General features: G+C 38.4%; 1 protein-coding gene across 1 annotated transcript in view; it reads left to right on the top strand.

Annotated features, from left to right (window-relative positions):
- The window catches only part of EXOG (exo/endonuclease G), a 31777-nt gene that overhangs the window by 4231 nt on the left and 14240 nt on the right, over nt 1-13306 (top strand). The window contains exons 3-5 of the mRNA XM_047740336.1: nt 1197-1336; nt 3399-3475; nt 5514-5628. Of these exons, the coding sequence (XP_047596292.1) occupies nt 1197-1336; nt 3399-3475; nt 5514-5628 (332 nt within the window). The remainder of the gene's footprint in view (nt 1-1196; nt 1337-3398; nt 3476-5513; nt 5629-13306) is intronic.

Here is a 13306-nt window from a genome sequence, read left to right as displayed (position 1 = left end):
CAGACTGGCTATCATGCAGACTTAACAGCTGGGAGTCATGGATCCTGTGTAGATCAAGCAAGGAAGCCCTGATCTTGGTTTAACACAGTTCTCCACTGGCAGTGCCTCCAGGTAACCTGATAGAAACAAATTTACATCCATCTCAAGGAAGACATCTTTATCCTAGGCCTTTGGAAATGCCCACAAGATGAATTTTCAAGGGTGGTGAGCACCAGGCAAAGACAACGAGGCATGTAAGGAAGTGATTCCAGTGGTAATGACATGCAAGAGAAGCTTACTAATAATTCTTCTGTTGTTTTTTTCTTTATGAAGTGGCTCTAAAAAACTCAGTATCCGATAATCAATTCTGAGTTTTGGGGTCTGATCATTTAAAATTTTTCTGGCCGAATGAAATGACACTGGAATTGGTAACTTCATGGGTCTCCATTTTAAATGTTATTGAGTAGTAGTCTGAATATGTTCCATTTATCTCTATTATTTTTGTAATTTAACAAGATCTGGCCTAATGACAGTGGAAAATACAGTATTAGGGTTTGCTGATGGTGTGGCAAACTCTTCTAAGGTGGGAAAATATAAATAAAATAGAGATTTTTTTTTTTCCTCTCCTATGTGGTTCCCAGATACTTTGTTTCAGGAATTTCTGGATTGAGCTCATAACCTAAATGTTTGTTTTGTCATGGCTAAAGAGGCAGCAAGCTAGATAACCAGAGACACTCTCCCCTCCTCTAGGCTGTGGCTGCCCAGAACAAATTGTTTTGTGTCTATATATATCCATTATTTCAGTACATACAAACTTGTCAAATATAGTTGCACAAAATACAATACATGAGGGTTTTTTTTTTTTTTTTTTAAAGCAAGAGTTCATTTAGTAGGTAAGCGTTTTATATAGTTCAGCTATTTGGTCATTGTTTTACTTAAATACTATCTGGGGCATTATTTGCCTTTAATTTCAGAGACTAGGAACAGAAGTATATGAGATAGCTACCCTATATGAAAAGCGTTCTTTCCTAGACTAGTCCTTGCTAAATTCAGATGAGGTATCTGAACTATCCCAGGAACTTGAGATATGCACGCAATCACTAAATACTAGCTGCTCAGAGAGATAGTAGCCAGCAGCAAACAGCTTGCCTTGCTTAGAGAATCTTGAGGGATATTTGTCCACTGATAACTTACCCATTTTGTGTGTTTTTCTTCAGGTGATGCTGACAGAAAACATTGTAAATTCAAGCCCGATCCCAACATTCCTCCAACCTTCAGTGCTTTCAACGAAGACTATGTTGGGAGTGGGTGGTCACGAGGACACATGGCTCCAGCAGGAAATAACAAATTTTCATCTGTAGGCATATTTTTTGGGTGGGATGGGAATATGGGGCTGGATGTCTGTATACCATGGGACTTGGGTATTAAAAATATAGGAGGCAAACCTTAATATTTGAGAATTTCTGCACTTGTATTTTGTATTTTCCTTCCTGACTTTAATTCCTTTGTTTGCTCAGATAGTGAGACATTCCTTAAACAGGTTGAAAGAGTAAAACTAAATGCTATGTAAAAGAACTGGAGAGCTCTTAGGAGCTATTCATTCATTCATTCATTCATATTTTGAAAAATTTCAGATCTGTAGAAAAGTTGAGAGTATAGCAAAAACATTTTTAACTGTAGAAAAATTGAAAAGATGGTACAGCAAATATTTTTTTTTTAAGAGCGTGGCGGGGGCAGAGGGAGAGAAGGAATCTTAAGCAGACTTCACGGTCTGTGGTGTTCAGGATTGCTCAGGATATTGTATCATCTAAGAATGAGGATATTTGTATATATGACATGAGTATCATACCAAGAAGTGTGTGTGTGTATGTATATGTATTTTTGAAAATTTGTACAATAACATACAGTTCATACTCAGATTTGCCTCATTGTTGCAGTTGTGTTCTTTACAGCTTTTTTTGATCCAGTGTTCCGTCATGAATCACATATTGTCTTTCTAGCCTCCTTTACCTTAGGTTAAGTTCTCTGCCAAAAAAGGAGAGAAATGTCTCTTATGACATTTATTGCATCAATTGTTGGTGATATGAATTAAGATAGTGTTTTTTAACCTTAGATACTCACTATAATCATCTGGGATGTTTAAAAAAAAATCCTGATGCCCAAATCCAGAGTAGTTAAATCAGAAACTCTAGGGGATAGAACCCAGGCACCAATATTTTTTAAAGGTCCCTGGGTTATTCCAGTGTGCATTCAAGGTTGAGAACCACTGCTTGAAGAGAAGTTTATTGATAGCATTCGTGGTTAATACAGGTCAGTGGAGGGACGCCAGCGTGGCTCAGTTGGTCAAGCGACTGCCCTCAGCTCAGGCCATGATTCTGGAGTCCCAGGAAAGAGTCCTGCATTGGGCTCCCTGCTCAGCAGGGAGCCTGCTTCTCCCTCTGACCCTCTCCCCTCTCATGCGGTTTCTCTCTCTCAAGTAAATAAATCTTCAAAAAAAAAAAAAAAAAATACAGGGGCGCCTGGGTGGCTCAGTGGGTTAAAGCCTCTGCCTCCGGCTCGGGTCATGATCTCAGGGTCCTGGGATCGAGCCCCGCATCGGGCTCTCTGCTTAGCAGGGAGCCTGCTTCCCCCTCTCTCTCTCTGCCTGCCTCTCTGCCTACTTGTGATCCCTGTCTATCAAATAGATAAATAAAATCTTAAAAAAAAAAAATGCAGGTCAGTGGAAGGAAATAATAATGACAGCCTTTCAGGAATGTGAAATGAATGAACCCCTAGTGGCCAGAAATTCAGAAGAACAAGGAATTCTTCTCTGCCGCTTTTTTTTTTTTTTTTTTTAAGATTTTATTTATTTATTTGACAGAGATCACAAGTAGGCAGAGTGGCAGGCGGTGGGGTGATGGGGGGGGAAGTAGGCTCCCCGCTGAGCAGACAGCCCAATACAGGGCTTGATCCCAGGACCCTGAGATCATGACCTAAGCCGAAGGCAGAAGCTTAACCCACTGAGCCACCCAGGCACCCATCTTCTCTACCAGTTTGAACCAATATGTTTGTACTGTATTCCTTACATAAAATTTCTGAAAGTTGACCTTTATGGAGAAACTTTGCCAGAGGCTAAACACCAGAATTTATCCTTTAGCTTTATATTGGAAACTGCTCTTAGAGTCTGCATCACTGGTTTGAATTTTAGGAAGTACAAAGAAAGCTAGCACACCAGACTACTAATTTTGTTATACCCCTGTTATGAATAATCATTATTGAGCTTTCTGACCTGGAATAGCTATGGCTTTCATTTATTTGAACAAGTAGTCACTGTAATTGCCTCGAGCTAACATAGAAGGAACTGGCTTTCAGAGTTTCTTTGTAAAATCTCAAAGGGAAGGCATTTCATTGCAAGTTACTATTTTTATTTCTTTTCACAGAAAGCCATGGCTGAAACGTTTTACCTTTCTAATATTGTGCCTCAGAATTTTGATAATAATGCTGGATATTGGAACAGGTGAGGGGTGAGAGTTTTAAAATATGATTCTGTGGGAGAGGAATGATGTGCCAGGAGAATGTACTAGTACACCCATCAATTGTTTCTCTGTTTAGCAAAAGCTAGCACTACTGAAGGTAAGTACTTTGGACTAGTTGTCTTTGCTGTATGCCAGGAGTACGGTTGTCTGTGGCAGTACTGACTTCAAAACCGCCAGCCATTTTGATCATATTTGCCACTGGTCAGAAGTCAAGTTTAGGAAGAAACTATTCAAAGTATTATTACTGAAGCAGTAAGAGATTTTTTTTTTTAAGATTTTATTTATTCATTTGACAGAGAGATCACAAGTAGACAGAGAGACAGGCAGAGAGAGATGGGAAGCAGGCTCCCCGCTGAGCAGAGAACCCCATGCGGGACTCGATCCCAGAACCCTGAGATCATGACCGGAGCTGAAGGCAGAGGCATAACCCACTGAGCCACCCAGGCATCCCACAGTAAGAGATTTTTGAGTATGTCCAGAGGACACTATATTTTTTTCTACTTGTATTTCAAGAGTTGCTGAGCTTTTTAAAAAAGTTTTGGTACAATTAAACATAACCAGTTTTCATAGAACCTAACAATAAAATCATGGGCTTTTTGCGGGTTTTTGATACTTCTAAGGAGTTCTGTTGGGGGATCTCTTTAAGCATCTAAAGCTAGCACTGATTGAGGGTGTTTTAGGCCATTGCATTTTCCTTAAACAGTACTTTATGGTTTAAAATAATTAAGAGAGTATCCCACATTGAAGACTTGAGCAGTTATCAGTCATGGCTCCATATTTGTTCTGTCTGCATAAGCTCCCTTCCCCCACTCATTATTTTAAGGAGGGGACAGCTATATTGTTCCATCTATAAATGCTTCAATATATATTTTTAGAAGATAAGGATTTTTAAAAAAGTAGAGCATGATTAATGCACCCCCAAAATTAAACAGTAATTCCTTATTGTCAATTTTACAATTAATGTTCAGATTTCTGTTATTGTCCTTAATTTTTTATTTCTGATTGATTAGTTTGAATCAGAATTTGAACAAGGTCCACATATAGATATGTTCTTTTAATACTCTTATTAATCTATAGGTTTCCTTTTTTTTTTTTTTTTTTTTTCTTTTTTAAAAGCCTTGCAGATTATGTCTTGAAGATCTGGGATATTTGTCTTATGGAGTTTACTTTTTATTTTGGCTGGTAGCATACCTGTGGAAGCATTTAACATTTTCCTTTCCTAAGGGATACATCTTTGGGAGAATAATTTACCTGATAGTTAGGCATATATGCTGTGAGGTGTAATACTGCTGATTTTACTTTTTAGATAAGGAAGCTGAGCGATGATGACTTGCATTGTTATCGCTCATAAATCTTTCCCAACTGCAGTATAAGTGCATATTAAACCTACTTGCCATTTTTAGCTAGTAAATTAGCAAAACCACTTTTTAATTGATAAATCCCAGTGTTGTAAAGATTGCTGTGAAACTGTGGTGACATATTTTGTAGCTTATATAGTAAATTGGTACAATACCATTAAAATACTACTTTTACATATAACCAAGTATTACTAAAATATGTTTATAAAGTAATTCTGGCTCTTGATATTTATCCTAAGGAATGTTGCATTATATAACAGTTGTTATATAATTACCCCACAATAGGAATGGTTAAATAAATAACCATGTATCAGCTTGTTGAAATGATATCTAATGCTTCAGAAAAGATTGAGAACTACAACATAGAAAGATAAGGGAGAAGACAAAACAAAATTTGAGTTCTAAAATGTACGCTGAATGCACACACAGGAAAATGTAGGTAGTTGTGTGAGTGCATGTAATTTTTAAGTATTCTTGTATAGCGAAGAATTTGGGAGATAATTGCTTATATGCTACTAGTGTTTTGTGTAATATTCGCTTGTTCACATTCATTTGTCAAATTCAGCATTCCTGGTATCTTTCCTAGGGATTTGATATGGTTTGCTTTTTTTTTATATTTATGTCTGTGTGAATATCACACCTCTTTTGCTTTGCTTTTCAGAATGGAAATGTACTGTCGAGAACTGACAGAGAGGTTTGAAGATGTTTGGATAGTATCTGGACCGTTGACCTTACCTCAGACTGGAAGTGATGGAAAGAAAACAGTTAGTTACCAGGTAGGGACATGTTTTAACATTCAGGCTTATGTTATTTGTATGAGATTATAATTTCATTCTGTATTTTTCTTTTTATTTATTTATTGAACACCTGTTGGAATGATAGGCACAGGGGATATAATTAATGATGGATTAAAAAGTAGCCACTGACTCTAGGGAGCTCACAGTTTAGAAAGGGAGACAAAGAAACAAAAAAAGAAGGGAGACAGATGTTTTACCAGTTAATCACTAATATTAAAGTCTGATGTGCTGTGCTAGAGATAAATACATCGATGGAGGGCTCTCACTGGAGCACTGACCAACTCCGTTGGTGTGGTTTCGGAAGACTTAACAGAGGAAGTGATTTTTGAGCTAGATCTTGACAGATGAGTAAGAGTAAACAGTTGGTGAGTCACTGTGCTGTATACTTGAAATTAACGTAACACTATATATTAACTATACTGAACTTAAAATTTTCAAAAATGGGAAAAAAGAGTGAACTGAGTCAGGAGGGGAGCATGGGAATTTCAAAAGCTGGAGCCGTGTCAGCAGAGGACATTTGTGATTGACGGCATAGTTCTGGAATACAGGTATCATTGATAAAGATTGGAGCTTAGATTGGGTACAAAAGAGTATGGGTGGCCCACAGGGATGAGGATTTCTACAACAATAGGACAGGGGCCAGATAGTAGAGGGCTTTGTACTCCACGAAGGCTTGGAATTTACTTTTTAGACAGTGAGAAGTCATAGATTTATTTTAAGCATGGGAGACGTGATTTGTTTGAGGTTTTATGAAGACTATTCTGACAGTCTGTAGAGAGGTGGGTGAGAAAGGGGTGTTTGAAAGAGAAGTCAGAGATGAGGTGAATGGGACATTGCTTCCGTGGTCCATATGAGAACAGACATAGGATCCAACTCAAGCAGCTGGAGTGAGGATGATAGAGGAATAGAGGAAAGTGTAATCATGAATTCACTTTTTGGCTAAGGAAAAAGGAAAATTTCAGGATCACATTTAGATGGCAGTGAGTGGAAAAGTGGGAGGACCAGCTTTTCTTTTAGATGCTTGAGTTTTTTAAAAAGGTGAGTGTGTTTTTCATGCAAGATATTTAAGAACTTTATAGACTGAAGGAAGGAGGTAAAACTAGAAGAGTATAATGAGTGGTGTGAGGGCTTATGCATCTGGTGTTGATGTGGAAGACTGAGGATTGCGCCTGAAGGGTAGCTGAATTGATACAGTGATATTGTGAGATCTGTACCGGGTGGGGGACTAGGTGGAGTGCAGAAGACGTTCAGAGGGATTGAAGGACTTCCCTGTAGGTCAGAGAACACCTGGAAGGAACACCTAGTTGAGCTCTAGGAATAAAGCAGATATTTAATAAATACTGGTTAGGTTATATGATTACTTAAGAGAGTCTGTGATATAATTAAATGACCTGAGAAACAGATTTAGGGGGAAAAAAAACCTCACAAAACTGTAGGGTATGTTCTGTCCCTTTTCACTTGTTTCTTATCAGCCTGTCTGGATCAGATGCACAGTGACGTGTCAGTAGCCAGGGTTTCACACAGGCGCTCTCACCCTCAGAGTATTCCAGGAGTTCTTACGGGAGGCAAGAAGTGGCAAAGGAGTTAGTATTTTAAGCAGATTAATTTCTCTCCTCTGATCAGTTTGCTAATTTAATTCTAGTATTTTTTTTGTCACATTAGAAAGAAAAAATGGCTTAAAGCTACTTATATTCTCTTATTTTTAAAATATTAATTATTATTTTTTTAAGATTTTATTTATTTTTTGACAGAGACACAGTGAGTGAGGGAACACGAGCAGGGGGCATGGGAGAGGGAGAACAGGCTTCCAGTGGAGCAGGGAGCCTGATGTGGGGTTCGATCCCAGGACCCTGGGATCATGACCTGAGCTGAAGGTCAAATGCCTAACAACTAAGCCACCCAGGCGCCCCTAAGTATTAATTATTTTTGGGCTTTGTTAAGTCCTCTTTACTTTTTCCACTAGAAAAGAGGTTCTCCTGACTTTTAAACCTTAAGTGATCAAGTTAGTTTTATGTGTGCTTTGTTTTCATAAAATTGAAAGACTTACATGCTAGCTTACTGTGTAGCAGACAGAAAATTTATCCAAAGTTTAAAAGGAAAGATTAACCAGTAGATAAGAAAGAGCATTTCACTAACAGTTTTTTTCTGGTGAATATTTCTGTTAGATATGTGTTTGCCAAATGCTGTAGTGGAAAATATATTGCTTTTCTTAAATTGGATATAATTTTAAAAAACATAACTTACACAAAATATTATGTATCTGGCAGGTCTTTCTGCTAAATGGGCCTAGAAGCAGTGATATGCAGTTAGCAGTGAACATACCTTGACACCAGATCTTATCTCTAAAATACCATCTCCTACTGGAAGAACTTGGCACATGGGGAAGTGGCTGATTCCAGAGCTGGTTCAGGGAAAGTACAGAATAGAGGGTACGTGTCAAAAAGACATAGACATCAGCTTGCAGGAGTTCCACCTTACCATATCTGTGGCTATTTGATATCAAAATATAATGGGCTATAGACCTACTGAGTTGGATAAGAATCCTTACTTCTAACACATAAGTAAATACATGAATGTAGGGAAAAACTTCTGCTTACTATAGAATGTCAACTAACAAATTTATAAGAATCAAAGAGAAAAATCATTTTGTAGCCATCATGGTAATAAGTGATTCAGACAGGAATCATCAGTGGATGCTAAAACTAGTGAGTGAAAGTTTTGTGGGAAAGAGAATGTTTATATAGTTAAAAGAGTCTCTCACAAATTATTAATAACAAAGCAAGAAATGGTAACTGTATAGTGGAGAAACTTCCCCTTAATCAAGTGATCAAAGTTAATATTGTCAGTAACAGGATTACTGATAAGCTGTGCTTCCTGGTGTGATGCACTGAGAAGAATACAGGATCATTTCTGTGGTATTTTTGCCAAAAAGCATAGTAGTGAATCTCACCATGCGGAAATAGGCAAACCCCACCGGGGGTCATTCTATGAAGCAGCTGCCTTGTACTCTTCAAACATGTTAGGGTCATAAAAGACAAAGGCTGAGAAATTATTCCAGATTAATATAGACTGAAGAGTCCTGAAAACAAGATCTGATCTCAGGTCAGATCTTAGGTCAGCATAGAAATGTTACTAAAAAGGACGTTATTGGGACAGTTGGCAACATTTGAGGTCTGTAGGTTAGATCATCATATGTCAACTTTTATATGTTATCAATGTTAAATTTCCTGATTTTGATAATCATACTACAATTATATATATAAATCATATATATATATATAAATCATACTACAATTATATATATAAATTATATAAATTATATAAACAGATGTCTTTGCTCTTAGGAAATACGTCCTGAAGGATGTGTCTGTGACTTATTTTCATAGGGTTTAGGGAAGGAGTCCTGTTGGGACCCCTTGCACTCTTTTTCTGTATCTTCACTTAAAACTCTTATCACTTTGGGGCGCCTGGATGGCTCAGTGGGTTAAGCAACTGCCTTCGGCTCAGGTCATGATCCTGGAGCCCCAGGATTGAGCCTTGCATTGGGCTCCCTGCTCAGCAGGGAGTCTGCTTTTCCCTCTGATCTTCCCCAGTCCCTTGCTTGCTCTCTTTCATTCTCTCTCTCAAATAAAGAAAGGACATCGTAAAAAACAAAAAAGCAAAAAAACCCTCTATCACTTTACTTGCAAAAACAATGAACCAACAAACAAAAACACAAAGGATTTAGGGAAAAGAAAAATACAGAGGAAGAAAGAATAATCAAGGAAATTGGGCAAAATGTTAACAGTTGATGAATCTGTGAAGGGCACACAGGTGTTCTTTGTGCTCATCTTGTAAGCTCTATATTTGAAATTAATTGAGAATGAAACTTACATAATGTACATATATTTTAATATATCTTTTCTATACTGGAATTCTTCATTACACTGGAATATATAAAAATAACCAATAAAAAGACTTACCTTGCTTCTCCTAAATAGCTTATCAGTGACTGCTATTCAAGGCTTAAAGAGTTTCAAAGAGACCTGTTAGCTTTCCTTACCCGAATTAGTGTCAGGGTGATGAAATGTGGGAGAGCAGTCAAGATCAGCTTCCTGAAAAGTAGACTCTGAATAATAGTCTTGTTTTCTGGTTTTTCTGTGAAAACCGTATTGGTCTTAGGTCTTTATTTTCAAGTTCTGGGTCTCTGAACCGTAGTGTTAGTTTCCCATGTCTATAGTAATTTATAGGACGGGTGCATGCTCACTGGCCACTCTTGAATCCAGCAAATCTTCTAGTGCCTGTCATGTGGGAGGAGGAATGTATATAGAATTGTAGACGACATGCCTTAAACTACACTCTTGATTACTTTCTCCCTTTCTTTCCTGGAATTCACATCCACAAGTCATCTCTCCTAATTTCTTTCAGTCAACAACTGTTATCAGATCTCTTTCTTAATAACTTTTACTCAGATTTTGCTGAAGCTCTGGACTCTGCAGTATAGTAGAGGCCTCCAGTGAGTTTCTCTGCTTCCACTTCTGTTGGTGTCAGTCTGTCTGGAGTCCAGAAATCATGACAGAGAAAGTGTACATTTTTGCTTTTCTCATCCTCAGAAACATCAGAAATGAGTAATACCAGAAGAACAGAAAAGGAAACTTCATTTGTACTGAAATCAGGAAACGTCCGTAGTCATATCAAGAATTTCAAATTTCAGTATCTGAAAGATACAGTATATTTAGACTATAAATTATATAAGGTTATTTTTTTAAGAGTTTATTTATTGAGCAAGAATGAGCAGGGAGGGGGGCAGAGGGAGAGAGAAAGAGAAGCAGACTCCCTGCTGAGCAGGGATCCTGACACGGGACTCGACCCCAGGACCTGGAGATCATGAACTGGGCTGAAGGCAGACACTTAAGCGACAGCCACCCAGGCACCCCAGGTTATTAATTTGACATGTGTTCTTCTATCAAAGCATGGGGCAGGGTACTGGAATTAGAAAGATTCTGGTAAGGAAGAATTTCTTAGATTTTTTTTTTTCCTTTCTCTTCCACAGAACTTTAGAGAGCAGATGCCTTTCTATTAGTTTGAAAACCGTTGAATCTATTCTTCATTAATTATGTATTAGAAGTTAGAAGTTATGATGTTAAATACTTATATTAAACGTAGTTTAATCTTGATGCTTTTGTCCTCGCCTTCCTTCCATGGCATTGAAGCCATGATTGCCCGTCTTTTTTTTATTTGTTTTTTAAAGACTTTTTTTACTTGAGAAAGAGACAGAGAGAGCATGTGAGCAGGGGGAGGAGCAGAGGTAAAAGGATAAGCAGACTCCATGTGGGGCTCGATCTCAGGACCTCAAGATGATGACCTCAGCTGAAATCAAGGGTTGGATGCTTAACTGACTGAGCTACCCAGGCACTGCTTTAGTTGCCAGGTTTTTTTTTTTTTTTTTAAAGATTTTATTTGAGAGAGCATGAGAGAGAGAGAACATGAGCAGGGGAGAGGGGCAGAGGGAGAGGGAGAAACAGACTCCCTGCTGAGCTGGGAGCCTCATGTGGGACTTGATACTAGAGCCCTGGGATCATGACCTGGGCCGAAGGCAGACATTTAGCTGACAGAGCCACCCAAGCGCCCTAATTGCTGGTCTTTTAATGAGCCTTGAATTTTAACTTTAAAAATATGTTATGGAACTCTATGTACATAGTAATGAAAATGTTAAACCTTAAACCCTAAAGTATATGACATTGTAATGAAATTCAAATAGTGTAAGGTATGAGAGGGATAGTTAGCTCCTGGTCCTAGTCCCACTGTGTAGTTTCCTAGTTATGCTGATTATCTCTCTATCTGGGAATAATGGGTGCTAAACTGTATTTCTTAATTTTGATTTTGCCCATTTTAAATAGGTTCTGTTGATGCTGTCACATGAAATAATGAAATTTCCTCAGTTCACACATTGTTCCATTATTTGTCATTCATGTTAGTTTTAGTTCTTCTATTGGTAAACTTTACATCATAAATTTTATATAATATACTTAAACCTTTACTTGTTGATCTGTCACTTATGTATTATTGAGGTTATAGCATTTACATTTACATGCTAGCTATAATTTGGTCTGAGCTTCGCCTGTAACTGACATCTACAGAGGCATCCTGTGGCACATCCAGCCCATAGATGCTTTGACTTGTTTCACATAGTATGTTGTTTTTGAATTAGTTGGTAATTTTTTCATACTTGGGAGGTTTCACATAAAAGTCCAGATATTAGCTTCTTAAAACACTGGGCACAGATTCCCATAGGTGTATTCACTAGCTGGCAATAGCAGCTTTCTCCTTCAGTGGAGCACATGTTCTTCCATTCGTCATAGTCTTCTCCTGGCCCAGTCCATCCATTTACATTTCCTGTCTAGCTCTTGTTGGTCTTTGAGTTTTACAATCCTGGCTCTGTTGAAAATATAAAAGCAGTATATATAGTACTATGAATGTTTAAGTAGAACATTTGGATCCATAAAGCAGTAGGTATAATCCATATTAAGTCTGCGCCATTGGAGAAATAAATGTTACCACAAACAACAAAAATCTGAGAAGCGGAGGAAATAAAGGCGGCATGGTATTATAATTGCTACTTTAAAATGTAGTAATTGCTTTCACTTTCTATTTCAGATCATTTAACCTTACTATCATACTATTCTTTTTTTTTTTTTTTTTAAAGATTTTATTTATTTATTTGACAGAGAGATCACAAGTAGACGGAGAGGCAGGCAGAGAGAGAGAGAGAGGGAAGCAGGCTCCCTGCTGAGCAGAGAGCCCGATGCGGGACTCGATCCCAGGACCCTGAGATCATGACCTGAGCCGAAGGCAGCGGCTTAACCCACTGAGCCACCCAGGCGTCCCCTATCATACTATTCTTTAAAAAGATAAATCATTTTCTTCTTGACGACATCATTCTTGGAGCCCTCTGACTTCTGTTCTAATATGAACCTTTTGTTTCCTCCCTGCCATCCCTTCTTCTCTCCCACCCTCCCTTCTCTCCTTCCTTTTATTCAGCAAATATTTATTAAGCTCCTCCTGTATACCTGGCCCTGTTCTAGGCATCTCTGATAACAGCAGTAAACAAGGCTGTATGTTTTAGAGAGCTCAGGTTATAGTGGAGGAGATGCACAATAAACAAAATGCCATAATTAGAAGAAGAGAATACGAGGGTGGGAAAGAAAGACAGGATAGGCTGCTAAGGGGTATGAGACTAAACAGACACCTGAGTGAAGTGAGGAAGTAACCTCTATGAGGAGTTTTCCAGCAAGTGCAAAGACACAGGGGTGAGATTAGCTTGGTGTATTCAAGGAGTTGCAAGAATGCCAGTGTAACAAGGGCAGAGAGAGCACCGAAGGAGCGCATTTGGGGGAGGCAATGGAGAGAAGTCCAGATCGCAGATCGTGTTCAGGGAGCTGTGACACTGATCAGGAGAGTGGCACAATCTGGTTTAGATCTGCAAAGCCCAGTCTGGCTGCTCTATGTGAGGAATAGAAGAGTAGCCAGCCCACTTAAAAGGCTGACGGGAGTAGTCTAAATGAGAAGTAACGATGGCCTAACTAGGGGGTGGTAGTAGAAATGGGGAGAAATGCTCTGATTTAGGATGTGCCTTGCAGTAGAACAGATGGTACTTTCTAATGGGTAAGTTGTAGAC

Source organism: Lutra lutra, chromosome 1 (assembly GCF_902655055.1).
Source record: "Lutra lutra chromosome 1, mLutLut1.2, whole genome shotgun sequence".
Classification (NCBI taxonomy): domain Eukaryota; kingdom Metazoa; phylum Chordata; class Mammalia; order Carnivora; family Mustelidae; genus Lutra; species Lutra lutra.
Note: the sequence above shows the minus strand (reverse complement) of the source record. Positions and strands in the feature narration are given on the sequence as shown.